This window comes from Perissodus microlepis, chromosome 17 (assembly GCF_051167445.1).
Source record: "Perissodus microlepis isolate ML-2025 ecotype Zambia chromosome 17, ASM5116744v1, whole genome shotgun sequence".
In the NCBI taxonomy this organism is placed as follows: domain Eukaryota; kingdom Metazoa; phylum Chordata; class Actinopteri; order Cichliformes; family Cichlidae; genus Perissodus; species Perissodus microlepis.
Window position 1 is genome coordinate 2,032,142 of NC_140477.1, and position 16,811 is coordinate 2,048,952.

The window sequence follows — 16,811 nt, forward strand, 5'->3', positions numbered from 1 at the left end:
ATGCGTTCCCCTGCTCGATGTCGCAGATCGAGACCTGACCATGCCACACATTGTTGCACAATAGAGTGATAAAACTCCCCCTGACAATATGGGGGAAACAACTAATATGCACACACAATCATGTCATTTTCATGCAGTGATGCTCCAAGTCCCTCTGACAGGGGACTCCTACGCCGCTCGCTTTGAAGTGCGGGACAAAGACTGTGCGATGGAGGACTAACTGCTCATGACATTCAGTTAAGGTGACAACTGATGCACAAGAAGTTTTTGTTTTTTAAAACTTTAATCACCCGGTGTGAGGGGAGAGAGCAAATGTGATTTCGTTGTCATTTGTGCGAAATACGTGAATGGATGAGAAAGTTTAGCTTGTCATTGTCTGTGTTTAGAAAGGATGCTGCCTGGCGGTCTGACTCACTGCTCCATGCTGCCAGTCACGTCAACATTCCTTCCACTATGTTTGTTTTGGACTGGATAACCTAAAAAAACCCTTTTGTTCCACTGTAATACTGCCAGTCTGTGGCTAGGTTTACTGTATGCTTTTGAACTGAGTGCTAGTCCATGCACCACATACAGTAAAACTACCTTTTTTTCTCCTCTGAATCGATTCCTGGCATGTGTGTAACAACCATTGGAAAGTTTTAGGGATATGCATAATGCGTCAGCATACAGTCATCTCCTCACTTTCTTTTTACTACTAGTCATGCAGTCTGTGGAGTTCTAGCTTAAAATAATACAAAAACTGAGACAGCACATAGAAACTGTCACCTGGAAAAGATTTGTGTTACCCAAAGACACCCTTACACGCACTGGTGAAACTGTATTCTTTTAATGCAAAACGGATCGTTTAAGTTCTAAAGCGATCTCACACGAAGCACGAGATCTTGCCAGCCTCCCTCACAGCACGCAAATGTCTTTAAGCTTAACAAGTATAGACTTGTTTTATTCTACAAAAGTGAAAACTCTTCAGCTACAAAGTGCACTCGAGAGAATAGCAGTCGCGCAGGGAATATCGATTGAAGCTCAGACTTTATTACATCAGTAGTATGTGAAATGTAAACTGTTGCTACGTTGTGCTTTCAGACCTGCAGATAAATGGTAAATGGTCTGCATTTGTATAGCGCTTTTCTAGTCCCTAAGGACCCCAAAGCGCTTCACACTACATTCAGTCATTCACCCATTCACACACTGGCGATGGCAGCTACATTGTAGCCACAGCTGCCCTGGGGCGCACTGACGGAGGCGAGGCTGCCGGACACTGGCGCCACCGGGCCCTCTGACCACCGCCAGTAGGCAAACATGGGGTTAGTATCTTGCCCAAGAACATTTGGCATGCAGCCAGGAGGCAGCCAGGAGGCAGCCTGGGATCGAACCACCGACCTTCTGATTAGTGGCTGACCTGCTCTGCCACCTGAGCTACAGCCACCCCCCTAAGATAAGAGTGTTTACACACACAGCGAGAGAATGGGACTGCTGCTGTCAAGTTTGAATGTGAAGTTGATACTTAACTCAAGGTCACGCTCTCGCTTTCTTTGTTCAAAGAACATCCCAACTGGTAACAGATGGCCCCGCCCCTCCCTGAGCCTGGTTCTGCCGGAGGTTTCTTCCTGTTAAAAGGGAGTTTTTCCTTCCCACTGTCGCCAAAGTGCTTGCTCACAGGGGGTCATATGATTGTTGGGTTTTTCTCTGTATGTATTATTGTAGGGTCTACCTTACAATATAAAGCGCCTTGAGGAGACTATTATGTGATTTGGTGCTGTATAAATTAAATTAAATTGTATAGAAAAGGCTTGATGTGAGATTTGGTTTGCTAATTAGACTGAGACGTTATATACCTAAACTTTATCCTTTCTAGTTTATTCACAGACAGGGATCTTTTTACTTCTGTGTCCAGCTGATTTACAGGAATGTATCCTGTAAATCAGTTTCTTACATTGTAACGATTATTATAACGGACAGTTTCAGTAATTACATTACGCTGTGGTCTCTGCATCTTGGTTGTTTTTGTGAGTTCATTATCTCAGAGTTTTGTTCTTCGTTTATATATTTGTGTGATTTATCAGTCATCCGGTCTCAGTCCAGCCAAGAACCTGTCCTCTATCAACAGTTCGGGCTAATGGTGGCAGCATAATGATGTGGGGGATGTTTTCTTGACACACTTTGGCCCCGTTAACACCGACAGAGCATCATTTAAATGTCAATAGGTCTCCAGCCATTTGAACACATTTGTTAGTTTTGTATCTTGTAGGAAGGAAGGAAAGTCCAACCCAGCCCTAGCAAAGCCTACTTAGAATAAGCGGCCGCTGAGTGTGTAGAAAGAAACAACTTCTCAGAGTTACAGCCATTTGCATTTCAGTCGGAGCATGTGAACTGATATGTGTGCGCTTTATGTTCAGATAACAGTGTCTTATCCTGCTGTCACAGCCAGTTCGGAGTTTATACGAGAACACAAAGTGACGTCATGAAAACAGCAACACGGACAGTTGATTTCTGAAGTATGACTTTCATCATTTATTCAGTTTAATACTCTGAAGACCATAGGCACACACTATTTTAAGCCTGTACAATCAGAATATTTGTTTGTTCCTTAAAAATACAAATAAAAAAAAACAGTGCGGATTCAACATACACTTGTCATTTCATATTACTCTGACTAATACGAAGACTGGTCGAAATGAAATCACTAAAACAATGTGAACTGAAGATAGTCACAATCAGTCTGCACCGGAGCACTGCCCTTTAAAACTCTCATCACTGTTTATTACTGGGATACAACTATGGGAACATAAATGGAGAGGCAGCAGGTAATCCAAGGAAACATTTAACAGTAACTTACTGTTTTAATGAAACTGTAAACTGACCTTCAAGTATTAAGTTGCAGTGCCTGAGGTTATCAGTATAAGAAGACAGTGTACAAAATAAATACAAATTACTTACTCTAATTTCAATCACAATTACAAATATAAAAATTTGTTCCACTTGTTCTGGTTTTATTTTACTGTATAAATATATAAAATAAATATACAAATAAATAAATAAATAAAAAAAACTTTCTTGTGTTTTTTTTAAAACAACAACAACAACAACACACTTAAATAAAATTAGAGCTCAGTAGTCCTTTCTTTCAAAATAATGGTGGGGTTGATGTCGCTGCCCTGCGACTGCGACGTGCTTGAGTTGATGATCATGGGCCCGGTCTCTTTAACATCGGGCACATGAAAGGACGCCACGGGGCAGGGACCCCGCACGTTATTGCACACCAGCTTCTGGAGCGAGGCGGTGTTGACCACGTCGAAGCCGACTGTGCCTCCGAAGGTGCTGGGCTTCCAGTACTCCGGGGAGCAGATGGGATTTCCCATTAGGCCCTTGAGGGAGAAAGGAGCCCCCATCTCCACCATTGTTTCCCCAAAGATGCCGTTATGTCTGGGCTTCTCCACCAGCAGGCCCGGGTAGAGCTCCACAGCATCGACGTGCCCGTACAGCTCCTCCAGCACCGCAGCCATTTCTTTCTCCCCTGAATAACACAAACAAGGAAATGGTTTTGGTCAGTAACACAATCTGGCGTCCTTCCCACTGGCTCGGTCACTGCGATTTGACAGATTTCATATGCCTTTACTTCCTGATTTTTATCTTTCCACTAGCATGCACGCCATTTTTTCCTTCACTTATACAGCAAGTCAAAGTTAGTTTTTAATCGACATTAAACCTCTTGAAAAGTTTAAAACTTCCTCTTTAAAGTAGAGGGACTCCCCGTGTCTGTTTATATCTCGCCTGCAGTCATGACAGTCTGCTTACTCTACCTTAAGATGAAATGAACCATCTGGTTTTCAGAGTCATGGAAATAAATATCTAACCTTCAAAACTGCCAGCAGCTGCTTAGGGACTCTGAGGCATTTCCTCAATATCAGGTAAACTATTGCATAAACCGTATTGTGCAGCCTGCAGGTTTTTCAGTCACACTTTGTGAAAATAAGAATCAGCGCATTGCAAAGATATTAATCTATCAATAGCTAGGCCTGAGACAGCAATTACAAGAACCTGTTTTTGTCACATTTTCAGCATACAGGTATTTTCAAGAAGTGCTGAATTTGTCTCACCTGTCAGGTCTTCGAAAGACGTGTAGGGCTTCATGGAGAATCGTTTCCTGTAGGCGTTGAGGGACTGGTAACGCATTTGTCTGCTGTTCTCTATGGACTTAATGGCCACATACAAGATGGGTCCGGGGACATTTCGACCACCAGCAACCTAAATTACAAAAAAAAGAAATTTCAATTCTGCATCCTTAGATCAACACTGGTCTTGTATGTTTCAGTCTAACTGCTGCTGCGGGAGCTTAAAGAGTTCTTACCCGTCCGGCAATCTGATTGGTGAACGACTCCACCAGGTTGCTGATGCCGTGCTCGGTCACGACAGAGGTGTTGAAGACAAACTGCTTGTAGCTGTAATCTGTCTCCTCAATGTGGAAACTATCGGGCATCAGAGGGTGCCAGTGGTAAAGGGTGTTGAACTCAGATGCAATGCGGTTCTGGTACTGGAAGTGCTGGTTAAAGAGCAGCTCGGGGTCAAACTTGAGTTTGAAGTGATAGCCACTCAGATGCTGCACGTAGTCCTCAATCACGATTTTGATGGTCTCACCTGCCAGATGAGAAATGTGACGGTTTATATAATGAAGACACTCTAGATGCTAAAAGCCACTCTCTGCTTTAAAATAAATCGTGCTTATTGATGCTTCATTTGCATGTCTGTAGTGTGGGTAAGCACAAAGTGGAGTCCTGAGAGTAAAACACATTTCCTCTTTCTGATGTTTACAAGAAATTCTCAAGTCTTTCAGTAAATCAGGTTCCTGAAATGAAATGCTCCACTGTGCACAACAGGGTCATTGGGAGGTGAATAAGAAGTCCTGCTAACAATATTATTATTAGCTTTTTAATAAAAAATCCCAACTACGTTACAGCTGGTATCTGGACTTCTTTTGTCTTACCGATTAGGATGAGCCGTGCGGTCTGGAAGAGTCTTTCGTCATCCCAGTGTGGGTGGACCTCTTTCAGCACATCGCACACACGGTTGTGTTCGCGGAGCCAGATGGTGGCGTACATCATCAGACCAGGGACCAGGCCAAATGCCTCGTGGCCGACAGCGAAGCGGTGAGAATCTGGGACGTGAGGGGGGTAATGCATCTTGACACCCACTTCCTTAACTGTAGGGGGGTACATCTCTCCATCGAGCATCTGCGGAGTTACGCAAAAGAGGAAACTGCTGTGAGAAACGCACGAGCTGGTCTCTTTGACTGCCTCGAGTACAGCTATCTTTCCCCCCCATACCTGATATTTCAGCTTGCCATCCTTGAAGAGTCTCAGCTTGTGCTGCTTTTCCAGGTTGTCACCGTAGATGTGGTTGAGGTCCACCTGAAAGCACAAGACACGCCAATTAAAACTGGGTCACATTAAAATGAGTTTGCTTTTCAAAAACCGGGATCTTCAGCTCCACTTACCCCATGACCCTTAGCAACAGTGAAAGCAGGCCCTCTCTTCATGTCAGATTTGAAGAACTGGTGGGTGAAGTGCTGTGCGAAGAAGGCAAACATCAAACTGGTGCCCTGCGGGTCTGGTATAAACTGTCTCCTCATTAAGAGCTTCTCAGCCAGAACTTTAACATCAGGTAGCTCCTTTTTGCCTGGAAGAATAAGAAGACTTCAATGAGCACATAACAGTATGATAGGAAAATCACAGCTCTTTGGGTCCGTTTCATACTTTTGACGCAAAAAATAACTTGATCTCTTTGGTTTGGGCTTGTAGGGGGAGGTTTTTCCATGTTGCCTCAGCCACTTTATAATTGATCTAAGAGGAAAGCTAATTCCAATGTGCGCACTTCCTATGGTGTAATTCGACAAAGACTGTTTTGTTCAGTATCTTAAGAATCTAAGAAAACTGGTTCTCCAAAGGTAGAGAGTGTACTCACCTACTACTCCCATAGGGGTTGGGCAATCCTGCGGCACAGGGGGGAGGGAGCGCGTATAGTAGGAAAGGTTGGAGTAGGCTTCCCAGCTCTTATAGCCGTAATCAGCATTATAAGTTGGAGGACTGTCAATCATGTGGGATCGGGCTAGAGAAAGGAAAACCCATATTAGTCCTTCATTTAGTATAAACACTACAACAAGTTCCTGCGCAAATTGTTTAATGTACTGTGAAAAACTTTCCAATCCACTTTTTCATTTTTGCCTTCGAGCAGAGAGAGACTTACATGTCAGCACATATCTCATGATGGCATCCCTGAGGAATGAGATGCTGTTGACGATGTTCCAGAAACCCTTGAAGTGGGTCAGGATGTAGTGGACTGTGTTGGGTGTTGGCTTCAGAGACACTTTGATCCAGGTGAAGAACTCAGCTGTAAGAGACCAAGAGAGCACGTGAATCAAGCCATCAAGTCACCACCAGAGATGCACCTTGTTTCACTCCAAGCGCGATGTTCACACTTACGTGTTGTGCAGTTTTGCCCATAGTACCCCGTGCGTGTGCAGTCACACTCGTATTTTTCTGAGGCCAGTGGTGTGCAGACACCCCTGTTCTGGCATGGCTCTGAGCAACATGGGTTAACTGTAACAGATAAGGTTGGACACTTACTATCTGTTTAATAAAAAAGAATTATTCAGTTCTCAAGAAGACATCTTATTAGGCATCATCATCATAATAATAATAGAAAGAAATCACGACTTCTATGCTGTTGCTGTGATTTGGGCTGTATCAATAAAATAAAATGGAAAAACTGTAAGAAATAATCTCCAGTTTCCTCAGCTTACCAGTTTCACCGACGAGAAAGCACAGGGCCAACAGGAAAAGCGGCAAGGTGAGTTTGTTCATGCTCCGGAGACTTTGTGAGATCCACGTTTGTTTCATGTCTGCAACTCCCTCTCGCGCACGACGACGCTGAAATTAAGAACGTCCACAGCGAGGTTGAGCTTTTATTTGTATGGGGGGGGGGGCGGTGCTTCCTCCTTCCCCTCCTATCACCCTCACCCTCACTACTCCCACCCACCCTGTGACAAAGAGGGATTTTAGTGAGCAGGGTTTATGAATCACCTGCTTTGCGAGTGTCTTTATGACTCTGGGTAACTCTGCCTACATTATAATCGTTTCAGTCCTTTTTGGCCACTTAAAATATCTTTATAAAACCAATATGTTATACGTGTTGTCATTTCTGATGCACTCTTGGCCACATCACTCTTTAAAAGACATTTTTAATGTCAATGAGACTTTTTAGCCGGATCAAAGACGGACATATAAAAACCACTTTGCTAAAAAGTGACTGCAGAAAACATTCTTTTTTGTCAAAATAACTTTATATTTTTCATGAGTTAAGTTTGACGCCTGTTTCACAGATTATAGGACAACAAGTAACAAGTAGACAATCTTTTTCTTTCTTTCTTTTTTTTTTTAAAAAGGAAATACCAGAAATCATTTTTGGGAGAAACAAGCTTTCTTATCCACAGAATATTTATTTTCTATTCTCACTCCTTCAGTGCTACAGCGTTAAATTAACTAATTGTATGCGTCTTGTGTTTTTGTTTGTTTTTTGTCCCCATAAAAACCCGAAGCTGTGATTTTAATTAATGTCTAATAATATTTACTGGTTTACACAACGTATTACCATGACAGGGGGGATTTAATATCTATAGCCTCTATAAATGTATGAACAAACATGGAGAAATGATAAGTACAAATACTCGAGTACTCTTTGATTGATAAAAAATTACAAGTTTGTGAATCTCTCTGGAAATGTTTAAAAAAAAGTGAACATATAAAACTCTTTTTTCCTTGAATTGAATTTCACTGAATTAAATGAATCATCGCCTAAATCAGTAAATAGTCGCATGGCTCAAAGCACATCTTCGGATAAATGTAAAAGACAGAAAAAATGAAGTTGGTCTCTTTCAGAAACTTTCTTGAGCTTCAACCACAGATGCCACCTTGCGGTTGCTCATCGTGCACATTTGGAGAGCTCTAGATCAAGTCTCAAAATCTGAGTCACAGTCTGACTGCTACTCGGAAATTTCCTATTAAAAGAATCCTGACCATCACTCTTTAAAACCAGCGGTCATTTGAACCCCGCTGTAGTTTTATTGTCTTCCGGTAGTTTTTTTTTCTCTCGATGCGAACGTAATAAGCTACGACAGCGCTCACTGCCGGGTACGGTAGCACCTCCTCTCCACCTCCTGAGCTTTTGGTGTTACAGTATGAGACATTTACTGTGAGCTGATAGCATGCGCCTGCTAAGGTACGTGGATATTTCCTTTCCTTTTTTAGACACATTGCTGTGTTTTAACAAACGGGTTTGGGCGCAGTTTAGAGGAGGAGGTCTGAGCCTTTGCTCCGAATGGGTTAAACAGCAAAGGCTTACATTTTACGCAACGCCGAAGACAAGGAAACTCACAGGCCAGTTTAAATAGGACCGATCACTGCAGGCATACACAAGTAAAACTGAATAAAACTGAACTTATTAATAATTATTATTATGTTTATTATGAACTACCTTCATAGATATTTTATATCATGTGTCATGTTTATATAAGTGCAAATTCATAGTATACACCACATCTTTACTGCCTTAGTAGGACTAACATTACTCAGCATCGCATGTAGCGCACTCATAACATCACCAATCCTTGTTTGATCTGCCCTTAATCTGCCGGGCTAATAAGAATAATGTAAAGCCTCTTAGCAATGCCTAATGATAAGTTTTTCGTGAAGCCTCTAAGAATTAAATTGCAGTGACTCCCCGACGTAATCTTTCTCTGGAGACACGCACAGTGATTCACTGAAGTGAGTCTCCTTGTGTGGCTCAGGTGGGAGCACACTCCCTCAGGAGGATCCTGACTGTGCTCCGCTGAAAGCCACAGCTGTTTTGCATTATAGTCCGTTGCTGCAAGTCTCTCTTACGTTCTGCATCCTCATATGAAAATTTGCTGCCACGCGGCGCTTTGCTGAAGCTGGCACACTTGCAGGGCTCTGCATGCGCCTATTGTATGCAGCAGCGGAACAAGGGCAGAGTGAACTGGCACCGTCAGAAGTTGGACCACTGATGCAAAGTACGTGACCGCTTCTGTGAACACACAGACGCTCTACGTGCTCTCAGTCCTCTCAGTAATTACACACTTTGGTGAGCAGCAGAGAAAAGGCTGGTGACCTTCATATGCTATCAGTTGTACACTCGCACTCACACACATAGACATGCACATATCTATGCAAATTTCTTATCAAGATATGGTTTTCAGACATCACAAAGAGAAAGAGTTCGGGTTGCTAAAAATAGCCACCTTGCCACCTATTCTGCAAATGCGCACTAAGCTTTTGTCGTCCAGCATGTTGAACGAACCGCATTTATTCAGGGAAGACCCTCCTCCCTTTCATATTTTTCTCGCTCTCTTAACATACGTTTGTGGTGAACACACACACACACACACACACACACACACACACACACACACACACCGTTTCTATTGGCCCAGTCCTCTTATCGGGATTTTGTGGCTCAGCACACTTCCCTTTACCCCTGCCAAGATGCAAAAGACTTCACTAGTATTTGCGAAGCTACTTGTTTTTAAAAAATTCCAGTGCACTATAAAAAAGTGTTTTGTTTAGGAAAGGCACCCTTTGAAGAGATACTGTAATATTATGGCGTTATTTTTGTGCCACTATTCTGAGCGCATGTAAAAAAAAAAGTTTGCAGGTGCAAGTGTTGCATTTTGAGGAGAAATTTATTTTGAGCGAAGAAAAGCTGAATTTGAGTGAACAAAATTCATTGCTGCGTGCAAAAAATGTATTTCAGTGTTTGCTATTATCCACACACACACACACACACACACACACACACACACACACACACACACACACACACAATAGCAGCCCCTCTCGCTCAGTTTTTGCGCTCGCTTGCAATGTGTTGCTCGCGCTCTCAACATTTCTGCCCGTGCGCGCTCAACTCTTTCTCTACACCGTTATAGTTGTGCCACAAAACCAGCCAATCACAGACTTGGATGCAAAAATATCTGATTGGCTGTTTTGGTCTCCAATCAGCTCGAAATGACGAAATGCAATATCCCAGAATCCATTTCTTCCAAAACTCAAACGAGGCAGTGGCGGAGGAACACAGAGTGGCAGAGTTTGAAATATTAGTCTTTCTGGGTCACAAAATAAACTTTTAAGATATTTTCAGGAGAGAATGGTGCTGTGTAAACTTCAAATACCTGCTCGATTTATCAAGACATCACATATTTGCATAAGTGCTCTAATGTTTTCGGAGATGCCTGTTACCCACCAGCTGACCGGGTGGTCACTTGGTTAAACATAATATAAAAGGCTGAACTGACAAAAAAAAATCACCCACTACACCACTAGGTATTACAGGAAAAACCATAAGCACTTTTAAGAATTTTTTAATGATATATTTTTATCATGTGATTCTGGTGAAAGTGTCATTCTTATTTTACTCGATTTAACTGCTGCATTTGACACTGTAGACCATGAAATTTTAATCTCACGTTTGGAGCAGTGTGTCGGTATAACAGGTGTGGCTCGGAAATGGTTCAGGTCTTACTTAACAAACCGAACCTTTTCAGTTCGCTTAGGAAACTGTGAGTTCTCCCGTGCTCCGTTGTCTCATGGAGTACCACAGGGTTCCATTCTGGGCCCTATCCTGTTTTCACTTTATTTACTTCCATTGGGCTCAATTTTTAGAAAACACAGACTCTCGTTTCACTGTTATGCAGATGACTGCCAGATTTATGTTCCTCTTAAAAAGAAAGATTGGTTGTCTGTAAATCGTTTACAAACATGTCTGGAGGACGTCAAGTCGTGGTTGGCGCTAAACTTTCTTTGCTTTAATGATTCTAAAACTGAAGTAATGGTGTTCAGACCTGCCTCCACTGCTGTTCCGTGTGTTGATTTGCAATCCCTGAAATCATTCTGTAAACCAGAGATTGTTAATCTGGGTTTTAAAATGGATCCTGAGCTTAAGCTTGAAAGCCAGATCGGGTTGGTTGTAAGGTCTAGTTTCTTTCATCTGAGGCAACTGGCCAAAATTAAGCACTTTCTTACGAGACAGCAATTTGAAACAGTAATCCACGCTTTTGTAACCGTTCGGCTGGATTACTGTAATTCTCTTTATTTTGGGGTGAGTCGATCTTCTGTTTTTCGACTGCAGTTAGTCCAGAATGCTGCTGCACGCCTTTTAACTGGCACTCGTAGATACGAGCATATCACCCCAGTTTTATATTCACTTCATTGGCTGCCCGTGCATTTTAGGATCCATTTTAAGCTGCTTTTATTTGTTTTTAAATGTTTGTCCAATGCTGCCCCTGTGTACCTCTCTGAGCTTCTTCATCCATACATACCTTCCCGGTCCCTCAGGTCGGCAGACCAGCTCCTCCTGAGCGTGCCCAGGACTAATCGTAAGCTCAGAGGGGATCGGGCGTTTGCTGTGGCAGCACCAAAATTGTGGAATGAGTTGCCTTTACATGTTAGACAGGACCTTCCTTATCTGTTTTTAAATCACGTCTTAAAACATATTTATTTACCTTGGCTTTTAGCACAGCAGGACTTGTTGATGTCTCTTAATATGTTTCTTATTAATTATATTATTTTTAATTTTAAGATATTTTATATGTAATTTAAACTGTTTCCTCTCTGTTTTATATTTGTAGCACTTTGGTCAACATTGTTGGATGTAAAGTGCGTTATAAATAAAGATGCTATGCTATGCTATAAAGCCTTTGAACTAAAACAAACGCTGTTGTGACAGTGACGTACACTGTGTTGTTGGTATATATGTATGATTTGTATCACCTTCATGTTTCCAAACCAATATCATGAGCAGCAGCTGTTACAGCTGTGGCTCCAGCAAACATCAGCTGATACTAGAAATTAATTTTAAATAAATTCTAACAACAGCTGATCAAGCTTGAACGTGCTGCTGTTGTTTAGCGCAACATCCGCTGGTTTCCTGTTTCTGGCGCAAAGTGGGAGATAAACAAACAAGAGAGACGATCAGCTGATCATTGATCAGTTTCATGATTGAAGTAGCAACAGGAGAGGAAGGGAGGGAGGGAGAATGAGGGGAGAAGAGGCAGCTGTGCAAAGACAGAATAACTCCAGCTTTGTGTCTTTTTCATTGTAGCTGAAGTCCGGGACGAATCGCGTTCCTTTTCCTCTCAATACGGATGTATTGTAATTGGTCCAGCCCAGAGTTGATCATGACCAATTGGCTAATCCACCACCTTTCATTGTTTATACCGTTACAAAAACAAACAAACATAAAAATGAAAAATCATCATTTGCCCACTGGGCAAATGTCCGGTTTGCCCAATGGCCAGTCCAGCTATGCGGTCAGCTGGTGGGTAACAGGCATCTCCGAAAACGTTAGAGCACTTATGCAAATATGTGATGTCTTGATGAATCGAGCAGGTATTTGAAGTTTACACAGCACCATGAAAATATCTTAAAAGTTTATTTTGTGACCCAGAAAGAGTAATATTTCAAACTCCGCCCCTCTGTGTTCCTCCGCCACTGCCTGTTTGAGTTTTGGAAGAAATGGATTCTGGGATATTGCATTTCGTCATTTCGAGCTGATTGTAGACCAAAACAGCCAATCAGATATTTTTGCACCCAAGTCTGTGATTGGCTGGTTTTGTGGCACAACTATAACGGTGTAGAGAAAGAGTTGAGCGCGCACGGGCAGAAATGTTGAGAGCGCGAGCAACACGTTGCGAGCGAGCGCAAAAACTGAGCGAGAGGGGCTGCTGTTGTGTGTGTGTGTGTATAATAGCAAACACTGAAATACATTTTTTGCACGCAGCAATGAATTTTGTTCACTCAAATTCAGCTTTTCTTCGCTCAAAAATAAATTTCTCCTCAAAATGCAACACTTGCACCTGCAAACTTTTTACATGCGCTCAGAATAGTGGCACAAAAATAACGACATATAATATGTCCGTTTGCTGCATCTCTGGCTAAAAGTAAAGCTGTAATTATGCCAGTATTTTGTTGTCGTTTGCATCACAGTTTAAATATGATGTTTTTTTCAGCCTGTTCAAACTCTAACCCTTTGTTTGCACTTCTTTGTTTCATATTTCAGGCTCTCTGTGCTGCAGTTTGTGACAGATATGTTCTCTTGACCTAAAGTTCACATCTTGACGAAGGCTTTCCTGCGAGTTGCTCACCTCACATGACAATGGCTTCCAATATAATTGTGAGTGTCGACACAGTGCGTGTTTACATAACTGTAAATAAGAGTGAGGCCAAAACAAAAGTGAACAGATTCCTTTGGCATCTACTGTGACACAAATAATTCTGTGGAAGTTCTTAGTTCACTGGTATTAAAAAAATTCCCTCTTATCGCAAGCCACAGCCTTGGGTGTAAGTATAACAATGAGCGTGTCAACGTCAAGGCCATTTTCATTTCCATTTTGGTGGAAGACAAGTTTGAAAGGGTTGGTTTAAAGGGAAAATACGCATAACATTTGATCAGTGTGACGTCTGAGTTTTTATCACGTAATTCCAGGTAAATTTCATTTATTTAGTACCATAATCATAAAATAATTAAGCTCACAGTGTTGTAGAGGAAAAACTGAACAAGCAGCCCTTTTAACAAGAAGGGGTGAGAGGGGAGCTATTTTAAAGCCGCAAAAAAGTCTCACAGCACTTCCTGTTTTAGAGATTTGCAAATGTCGTTGAAAACTATTCGTCTTTTGGGTTTTTAAAAATAATTTTAAAGTGTGTAAAAGGCTGCCAGAAACAGGAAATCTTAAATAGTCACAATATCAAACTGCACTGCAACACACAGAAATTCAAAACAAAATCTATTCTGTGAGATTGGAGATATCTGATATCTAGAAATGACAAAGGGAACACTGTTGGGACCTTCAAGTAGTCGTATTGAACAGAATCCAATACTTTAACTTTCATTTCAGTGTGCGACCAAACTTTCAGGGATACGACAATGTAGCAAAAGGGAAACTGAGGTGAAAGGGTTGCTGTAAAATATATAAAGGGTTTACAGTACGGTCCCATTAAATGCTCATCAGTATGTATTAGAGTCACAGTATTTGGGAAAGGGCTACAAATTTAGCAGTACTGTCAAAATATAAGGAGAAAGCTGTCGTAGCACAGTGTGAACACAGCTGGGAAGTGCATCCTTAACTGGAGAGTTCCAAAAAACCCAGATGTTCTCAATGATGCTCTCACTTGGGGCACGCCAGACTTCACTGAACCAGTGTACGTCATGCTGCAATGCAGCCAACTGCTTGGCTGTGTCATCTGGATGTGTTCATTTTTCATTCTCAGCATGGCTGATGTGATTTTTTTCTCATGAAGCAATGAAGTGAGACTGAACTCTGAATGTCCAAATTGCAGGTGGAGCAGCAGTTTTCTCACAAATTCACAGTGACTGTAGTTCGAGCTCAGAACGTCACCAAGGGAGCGCTGGGCGACCTGCGTAAGTGCTCATATCATTTTTGCCTTACAGTAACATATTACCATGCTTTCCTTCATATTGTTGGAATCTAATCCATGTACATTTACAGCAAAAGAAATACAAAATACACTCGATGATGGTTATTTTGAGGTTGGTTTTCGGTTGTGTAGTAACCCTGTTGAACTTGTTTGTGCGCCCAGTGGACACTCCTGACCCATATGTGGAGATTTTCATCCCGACGGCTCCTGAAAGCAGAAGGAGGACCAAGCACATAGACAACGACATCAATCCAAAATGGAACGAGACCTTTCATTTCATATTAGACCCCAACCAGCACAACGTTCTGGAGGTTAGACCTGCATTTACTGTAACAGAGCGCAGCACAGGATGACAAGAAGTGATGTCATGGAGCACAATCCCACATAAACACAGCCTAACACTTGTAGCTCGCCATGAGGTGATATGTTAATGTTATCCTACAATCTAGCCTTTGACTGACTCAAGTGTTAGTTTGGGGTAAGCTACTCAAGCTGCCTACATATTTACATCCATGACTAATGGAAAATCATGTCATGAGGTGACTTTTAAAGTCGACTGCTAAGTTTGGTGACTTTATGCGGTCTGCCACATCAAGGCTGAGTTTCCATAGTTTCTAAATGTTTCTACTTTCTAATAACATCGTTTACAGTTGGCACAATTTGGTCCGACGCTGTTACAGCACTACGCTTGAAGTCGGTGAGGTCCTTCCATGTTTGTGAAGGCAATCGGCATATAACGTCTAAGTCATAATCAGTTTAACTAATCGACAAAAATAGCCAGTTGGAAGACGTGAACACCGGCCACAATTTCTATTTGAGTATAAACTGCTGTTGTTTATGCCCAACAGTTAACATTAATGGATGCCAACTACGTGATGGATGAGACGCTTGGGACAGCATCCTTTGAAATCTCCAAACTCAACGTGGGCCAGACAAAGATGGAGGTGTTCCTCATTGGCAAAGTAAGAAAGTTAATCTGTCCGACTTTCATTATTTATCGTCATTATGTTATAAGCAATTATGTAAGAGGTTCGTCTAAAAAAATAAAAAACCCAATCTGAATTAGGGGCATCTTCTTGTGCGCCTCTAGATCTTTTTCAGCACGGCTGCTATGTCTAGATTACTTTATGGAAGTCTTGTTATGACCACATGGAAGTGGATGAAATGGCAAGTAGAGCAAAAAACATAGTTTGGCTCAATTTTCTCCTCGTCATGCCTCAGAAGTTTACACTAAAAGCTTTCATTGTTACACTAATCTAATTTAATTGTGCGCACAGCTAAAGACAAGTGTCTTCTGTGCACCTCGAAAAAGTTGGATTCTTTGAGCTTAAACTGCTTGAAAACAAAAAGTTTGATGCAGGACTTCACGTTCGCTTACTGGTCAACTTTGAACTCTATGCTGGATTTGAAGTTCTTCACATGAATATAGACATAGCTAAATTTCCATAGAGTAATTTACAAGCAGCGTGAGTGCTGGAAGTGGTCGAGAGATCCACAGAAAGACTGCCTTGAAGAGCATATCAGCCCTTTAACTGAAAAAAAGCTGCTGAAAGAAGATAAGGACCTAATATTTTAATTTGATATTTTGTTAATGTCCTAAAAGAAGTGTCAGTGTATGGCCACAGAGGCAGATTTCGCATTAAACGAGTATGGAGGCTACAAAGTATCAGCAAAGTAACCTTGTAAGGTTTTTTTGTTACAAATCACAATAGAAAAGTACAATATGTATTTCCAAGAGACTTTAAAAGGATCAGTTGTGTTTCTGTGTTTATTTCTTGCCCCCTTTCCCCCTCAACCACAATTAAATAATGTATAATAACCACATATTTAATTATTTTGACAGGCAACCAAAGTGCACTTAGAGATGTCACTGGAGATCTGGTATGTAATACCTTCAAAATCAAATAGTTTTATTTTGTTTCACAGCAACATTTACTGTTTCATCTAAAATCAAACTAAGCTCTTCAGAATTATTGCAGGTTTGAAACTGCAGAAACTCCCCTGAAGCATACCATAGGTTAAAACTAGAAAGTAGGTGCAGCACGATTCAGTAAATGTGAGCTGAGTCATTCTAACAATAAGATTAATTTGATCACACAATTGTGGGAGGATTTCAAATTTTTTTTTGAATGTTTGAGAGGTAATTCAGTGAAAAAAGGGTGTGTAATGAATTCCTCGAGGCCATGACTATTTGTGGTTGTGTTCTCCATCAGATATCCCCCAAATCACATCACCATCAGTTTCAGCATTATCAGTAGTGTTATTAAGAGATCACAGCCTATATCGGCCTCTAAATACAAACTGAAACACGTG

At 41.6% G+C, this 16,811-nt stretch overlaps 2 protein-coding genes across 2 annotated transcripts in view; one reads left to right on the top strand and one right to left on the bottom strand.

Moving 5' to 3' along the window:
* Positions 1-1,798: 1,798 nt before the first annotated feature.
* Positions 1,799-6,913, bottom strand: ptgs2b (prostaglandin-endoperoxide synthase 2b). The gene is made up of 10 exons (XM_084910272.1): positions 6,794-6,913; positions 6,474-6,590; positions 6,238-6,381; positions 5,956-6,099; positions 5,489-5,670; positions 5,319-5,402; positions 4,979-5,225; positions 4,346-4,632; positions 4,095-4,242; positions 1,799-3,511 (listed from the first exon to the last, which is right to left on the bottom strand). Exons 1-10 carry the CDS (start codon positions 6,888-6,890, stop codon positions 3,099-3,101), a joined length of 1,863 nt encoding a protein of 620 aa, XP_084766398.1. The 5' UTR covers positions 6,891-6,913; the 3' UTR covers positions 1,799-3,098.
* Positions 6,914-8,002: 1,089 nt separating this feature from the next.
* Positions 8,003-16,811, top strand: part of LOC146368999 (cytosolic phospholipase A2-like) — a 28,278-nt gene continuing 19,469 nt past the window's right edge. Inside the window, exons 1-6 of the mRNA XM_084910119.1 lie at positions 8,003-8,268; positions 13,123-13,236; positions 14,400-14,481; positions 14,661-14,809; positions 15,347-15,460; positions 16,342-16,379. Of these exons, the coding sequence (XP_084766245.1) occupies positions 13,213-13,236; positions 14,400-14,481; positions 14,661-14,809; positions 15,347-15,460; positions 16,342-16,379 (407 nt within the window). The 5' untranslated portion in view covers positions 8,003-8,268; positions 13,123-13,212. The remainder of the gene's footprint in view (positions 8,269-13,122; positions 13,237-14,399; positions 14,482-14,660; positions 14,810-15,346; positions 15,461-16,341; positions 16,380-16,811) is intronic.

What these genes read in the sequence shown, in the direction of transcription:
- ptgs2b (XM_084910272.1), bottom strand. Translation starts at nt 6,890, where the DNA reads ATGAAACAAACGTGGATCTCACAAAGTCTCCGGAGCATGAACAAACTC. An exon ending in CTTTCTCGTCGGTGAAACTG is followed by an intron (nt 6,591 to 6,793) that starts GTAAGCTGAGGA and finishes TATCTGTTACAG; the next exon opens with TTAACCCATGTTGCTCAGAG. An exon ending in CTGTTGCTAAGGGTCATGGG is followed by an intron (nt 5,403 to 5,488) that starts GTAAGTGGAGCT and finishes TTGTGCTTTCAG; the next exon opens with GTGGACCTCAACCACATCTA.